This window comes from Myotis davidii, unplaced genomic scaffold (assembly GCF_000327345.1).
Source record: "Myotis davidii unplaced genomic scaffold, ASM32734v1 scaffold1065, whole genome shotgun sequence".
NCBI classification, from domain to species: domain Eukaryota; kingdom Metazoa; phylum Chordata; class Mammalia; order Chiroptera; family Vespertilionidae; genus Myotis; species Myotis davidii.
The window spans coordinates 1558312-1564262 of record NW_006297281.1 but is presented as its reverse complement, the minus strand read 5'-3'; the positions used below and the strand labels follow the sequence as shown (position 1 = coordinate 1564262).

The following is a 5951-nucleotide window of genomic DNA, read 5'->3' as shown; positions in this document are numbered from 1 at the left end:
CAGGCGGGGAGCGGGAGGAGGCGCAGGAGCGGGAGGAGGAGCAGGCCTTCCTGGTCAGCCTCTACAAGTTCATGAAGGAGCGACACACGCCCATCGAGAGGGTGCCCCATCTTGGCTTCAAGCAGAGTGCGTCCCTGGGGTGCAGGCAGGGAGGGGGGGCCCGGTAGGGGACCCCAGCTAGGCAGGGCATTGGGGCAGGCACCTCCACTCTGGTGACCCTGACACTACCAGCCCACAGGGTTACATATAGGGGTACCCCCTTCCCGGTGCTGGGCTGGCAACGGGCGGGGCTGCATCTCCACCCTCACCAGCCACTGGGCAGCAGTGCCCAGGGCCCGCCCAGCCTGCTGTCCATCGCAGTGGCCCTGGTTCTGTGCCTGCCTGACAGGCCACGGGAATGGGCTGCGGGCCGCCCTCCTATGGCAGAGACTGACGGTGCCCTCCCCTCTCTTTTCCCCAGTTAACCTGTGGAAGATCTACAAGGCCGTGGAGAAGCTGGGGGCCTACGAGATGGTAAGGAAGGCACCCCTGAGCCCTCAGCAGGCTGGTCTCCCACCACACCCAGGGGCGCTGGGAAAGAGGAGAGCCCCGTGGAGCTGCCCTGGCCTCCAGACAGGAGGATGGGGGCCCCGGTCCTGCCCCTCCCAGCGCCCCTGAATGCAGTGGGGAGGGAGAGGGCTTGCCTGGCCTGCTGGTACTTTGCTGCTCAAAGCAAGTTTCCTCTTTCCCCATCTGTTCTGCCTTCCCCGAGCTCGGAAAGCTGCTTGGGCCAGCAGACCGGTGGCAGGGGTGGGGGAGGGGGTGCTGGCCTGCCGCCAGATGAGGCCCTCCAATAACCTCAACCTGGCCTCACTGCTAGCGGGCACCCTGCCTCACCTGGTGCCCTTGCAGGTGACCGGCCGCCGCCTCTGGAAGAACGTGTATGACGAGCTGGGGGGCAGCCCAGGCAGCACCAGTGCGGCCACGTGCACTAGGCGCCACTACGAGAGGTGCGGCCGGGGGCAGTTCCAGGGCAGGGGTCCTGCCCTCCCCGGGGTGTGGTGCAGGAGTGAGTGCCTGAGAGTATACTGTGGACAGGGGTGGGGCAGGATGACAGGGGGGTGTGGGACGGGTGCCCTGCTGCTCAGGGGAGCCGGGCCGGCTGGGCAAGCAGGAAGAGGTGGCCCGGGAGCCTGCCCTGTCCACAGAGTGTGCGAGGCTGTAGGAGGAGCAAGGGGGTGCCTGCCGGTCCTGGCCCCCTGGTGGACGTGCCGCTCCTCCTCAGGCTGGTCCTCCCATACGTGCGGCACCTGAAGGGGGAGGATGACAAGCCGCTGCCCCCCTCCAAGCCCAGAAAACAATACAAGATGGCCAAGGAGCCTCGAGGGGACGACGGGGCCACCGAGAGGCTGAAGGCCAAGGAGGAGCAGCTGGGCCAGGTGAGCCCCGAGCCCCAGAGCCACCAGGTGAGCCAGGGCCTCCCTGCCTGCCTCTCAGATGCCCCCTCCCTCTGTTCCCCCTCACTGTGGTGTGGCCGCACAGCGCCCTGCCCAGAACACCGATCTGTCATCTGTCGGTGTAAGTTCCCTGTTTGAGGCCCGGGGGGTCTGCCGCCAGTCTGACTCCACTCTCCGGCCCTGTGTCCGGACGCCAGCCCGTCCGTCCCGAGACCTGGGCCCCTTTTGAAAACGTTGTGCAGAGCCCTGGCCGGTCTGACTCAGTGCTTAGAGCAGTGATGGCAAACCTATGACACGCGTGTCAGAGGTGACACGCAAACTCATTTTTTAAAATATATTTTATTGATTTTTTACAGAGAGGAAGGGAGAAGGATAGAGAATTAGAAACATCGATGAGAGAGAATGTGTGACACGGCACCAGAGTTAAGTTAGGGTTTTTCAAAATGCTGACACGCCGAGCTCAAAAGGTTCGCCATCACTGGCTTAGAGGGTCAGCCCACGGAATGAAGGGTCTCGGGTTTGATTCTGGTCAAGGGCACGTGCCTCGATTGCAGGCTTGATCCCCGGCCCTGATTGGGGCACATGCGGGAGGCAACCAGTTCATGTGTCTCTCTCACACTGATGTTTCTCTCTCTGTCTCTCCCCCTCCCTTCCTCTCTCTCTGAAAATCAATGGAAAAAATATCCACAGGCAAGGATTTAAAAAAACAGGGCATACCGTAGACCTTGCCTGACTGTGCTCATGGTCAGGCAGGGGGGACAGTGTATGCAAGAGTAATTTGGAGTTAGTGTCAGTTCTAGCCAGCCTACTCAGTGGCTGGATAAGTGCACAACTTCAACACTTAAAAAATAAATAAATAAAAAACAACAAAAAGTGGTGCACAGAGGCTGCTGGGTGCCCCTGGGCCCTGCTGGCACCACTTCCCTGCAGGATGCATGGCACGTGCCCAGGCCTGAGGCTGCCCTTTTCTCCTTTTAGATGATGCCAGGAAGGACCAAGATCAACCCCATCGACCTGGTGAGGCCCCCCAGCCAGGAGCCACCCCAGGACAGAACCGAACAACCAGACCCAGCTCCCGGGTCCTCTCTGCCCTTCGTGGGTGCCAGCGGCTGCCCTGAGGCCTACAAGCGGCTCCTGTCCAGTTTTTACTGCAAAGAGACACATGGCATCATGTCACCACTGGCCAAGAAGAAGCTCCTGGCCCAGGTGAGCAAGGCAGAAGCCTTGCAGTGCCAGGAGGAGAGCTGTCGCCACGGGGCAGGTAGCCCGAATGGGGAACCCCAGGCGTCCCCGGCTGCTCGCCCCCCAGAGAGTCCCCGGAGCCCAGGAGGGTCACCTGAGAACCACAGGCACCAGCTGGCCCCTCAGGAGGGGTCACAGGGCCCTGGTGGCAGCCTCGGGGAGGAGGCTCAGGTGGGCCCCCACCTGCCAGCCCCCACCTTCACCGGCTGTTTCCATGCCTACCCCACCAAGGTGCTCAAGCCCATCAGCCAGCACCCCCGGGACTTCTTTCCCCATCTCAAAGATGGGGTGCTCTGGGAATCCCCTGGCAAAGAGGAGGGGCTGCCAGTCAAAGAGTCGGCGCTGGTGTGGGGTGGGGATGTCAACCGTCCCTCTGCATTCCACAGAGGGGGCTCCAGAAAAGGCAGCGTTTGCCCCAGGCCCAAAGCCTGCTGGGTGTCCCCCATGTCCAAGCTTCCTGCGGAGAGCCCCGTGCCCCTGCCCGCGTTCCCTGGCAGCTCAGGCCTCGGCAAGCGCAGCCGAGAGGAAGAGGGCTTTGTCCCTGGTGGCAAAAAACTGCAGGCAGTGCCTCCCTTTCTCAAGGAGGCGGATGCCAAGGAGTGTGGGGCCAAGTCTGTGGGGCCTGGCTTGGCCGTCTCCTGCTTGCTGGGCCCAGCCCTGGGGCCTGCCCTCCCAGAGGCCTACAGGGGCACCATGATGCGCTGCCCACTGAACTTCACTGGCACCCCGGACCCCTTAAAGGGCCAGGCTCCGTTCCCCTTCAGCCCCCTGGTCATCCCAGCCTTCCCGGCTCACTTCCTGGCCACTACAGCCCCCTCGCCCATGGCCGCTGGCCTCATGCACTTCCCCCCAGCATCCTTCGACAGTACCCTCCGCCACAGACATTGCCCAGCCTCATCGGCATGGCACGTGCCACCTGCCACAACCTATGCAGCACCCCACTTCTCTTTCCACCTTAATACCAAGCTGTAGGTTGGAGCCACCGCTCTGCACTGCTGTGGGGAGTCTGATGCAGCCTGAGATGGCGGCACTGCCGGGGGGCTTTGGGCTGGAAGCCCATTCCTCAGGGGAGCTTGGCTGTGCCCAATGCAAGAACAGGCCCATGGGGGGCAGCCTGGCTCAGAGGGTGGCAGTGGGGTTTGTCTTGGTAGCCTGGGAGCTGGGGTCCAGTTGTAGGAAGGCCTTAGGAGAAGCTGGTGCAGGGCAGGGCTGGCAGCACCCAGCTGGGCCCCAGAGCGGAGGCCAGGAACGGGGTGAGGGGCTGAGAAGCCAGCTGGTAGCTTGAGGCATCCAGACACCCACAGAAAACCCAATAAAATGCCATGTGAATCCACTGCCCTGAGGCGTAGATGGTGTGACCTTCTCAAGGGCTGGTGAGGCAGGGGTGTGTTTGGGGTGGGGCTGCCAGTGGGAAGGCAGTGCCCATCTTGGGCAGGGAGGGGGACACTGGGGTAGCAGATCCCTGACTTCCGGCCTCAGATTGGTCAATGGGTGGCCTTTCCTAGCTCCACTGGATCTCACCCTGCCTTCTGGGGTGCTTAGACCCTGGGAGGGGCAGTTACTGTGACCACCCCTTAGCTACCAGGTGGGCAGGCCGGGGCCAGGACCGCAAGACCACTGAGTATGACAGACCCGGACAGGGCACACTCAACACGTCTGGCAGCAGGGGGTGGCTGCCAGGGCTGAAGGCCATCCTGCCCAGCCTCCAACTCTAGCTCAGATGGCACAGGTGAAGCACCCGCCCTCCAAGCTAGGGATGGTGATGAGGAAGCTGGGGGGGATGGGCACCGCTCTTGGGAACACTCTCAGGCTCTCCAGGGGGAAATGTCCCAATTCTCCGCCCCCTCCTGGGAGCTGCCGGATGCCCCTCCAGGTACCTGTGAGTGTGGCCTCCAGCCCTGAGCTCCAACTCCCGCACACACCCACGTAATGCCCACCGCTCCAAGCCTCTGGAGTCAGTGGTTGAGAAAGGGGTGCTGGGTCAAGTCCCCCGGGTAAGGAGGGGTGTGAAAGGTACCTGTTGTGTGCTGGGTCCTCTTCACCTGCCAGGCCCAGCAGCCTCCCGTGTTGTCCACTGGCGTCAGTGCTTGGGTACAGGCTTCTCAGAGCTGTGGTGGCGGCGCCCTCTGGAGGCTGATCCGGGGATTACACCTGCCCGAGTGGAGCTGGACACAGCACTGCTTTGCTTGGGTGTCAGCACGTGCCCAGGGCTAAATGAGCGTGCCCTGTGCCCTGCAGCTCCGCTCTGCGCGATTTTCTCCTCACAGTCCCGGAGAAGGGACTGTTCTCACTTACAAATGGGGAAAGAGCCCTGAGCTCTGGAACTGCGCTGGCTGAGCAGAAGAGCTCCTGGCTCCTGCAGGGGGAGCCGCACGTGCCTCTGAGTTTGGAGCCGGTGCGGGAGTGGGGGGGCTGTCGGGCACTGAGGCTGGGTATTGAGCCTTTCAGATCTGACTGAGCTGGGAGCAGGCGATGGGCCTGGCCTGGCCTAACAAGAGCCCTGAGCTTTTGGGGGGGACTAGTGGCTGGGATGGAGGCAGGGACCACGCCCAGCGACACGCAGGCATCCTTGCGCAGGTTGGGGGCCACAAACTCTCTGGCGGTGCTTTGGTTTTCCTAGTGAGGATGGGGACCAGGGAATGGAGGGGGCAGTGGGAGGAGGGGAACGAAAACTCTGGAGAGAGGGAGCAGGCTGCAGGAGGCAGCGCCCCGGGGTTTCTAGGAAGCACCAGTTCTACTTGATGGCAGTTAGTGGCGCCAGGTCTGGTGAGACTGGCAGCGGTGAGGCCTTTTCCTGGCCACCTTGGCTGTGGCGTTGGAGAGGATTCATGCGAGTGGGGGCTGTGCTGGGAGTGTCCAGGAAGCAAGAGGGGGACCAGGTGCTGAGGTGGCACAAGAGTGATAGTGGCCGTGGGGTTGAGGCTGGGTGAGGAGAGGTGAGGACAGGGAGGGAGGGACCCAGGCAGGTGGTGATGGCGGGGGGCGGAGGGGAAAGACCATCGTTGGAGGAGAGGAGGTCAAGGACCAGAGAGTTAAGATGTGGAAACCCTGAGATTTGTACACACAAGACAGCAGTCTGCAAGAACTGGGGAGGGGGGACTTACGGTCCACCCACGACAGAGGCCTGACCTGCAGAATGGGAGCCACAGGCTGCCATGGGAGGGAGAGGAAGGGGTAGCTGGGGCCCCCACAGGTGAGAGATTTCTGTGGCTCAGGGAGGACTTAGGCTCAAGACAATGGCCTGAAGATGTATTTGGTTTGACCCGTGATTTT

General features: G+C 62.3%; 1 protein-coding gene across 5 annotated transcripts in view; it reads left to right on the top strand.

Annotated features, from left to right (window-relative positions):
* ARID5A (AT-rich interaction domain 5A) overlaps positions 1–4016 on the top strand; it is a 5935-nt gene extending 1919 nt beyond the window's left edge. The window contains exons 1-5 of one of the 5 annotated variants that reach the window (XM_015570051.1): positions 4–126; positions 461–513; positions 892–989; positions 1265–1418; positions 2415–4016. In XM_015570051.1, the coding sequence (XP_015425537.1) occupies positions 72–126; positions 461–513; positions 892–989; positions 1265–1418; positions 2415–3650 (1596 nt within the window). In that variant the 5' untranslated portion in view covers positions 4–71 and the 3' untranslated portion in view covers positions 3651–4016. Of the gene's footprint in view, positions 1–3; positions 127–460; positions 514–891; positions 990–1264; positions 1446–2414 lie in introns of those variants that run through there. The other 4 variants (XM_015570047.1, XM_015570048.1, XM_015570050.1 and 1 more) reach the window with 4 other exon arrangements.
* The last annotated feature ends 1935 nt before the right edge of the window (positions 4017–5951 follow it).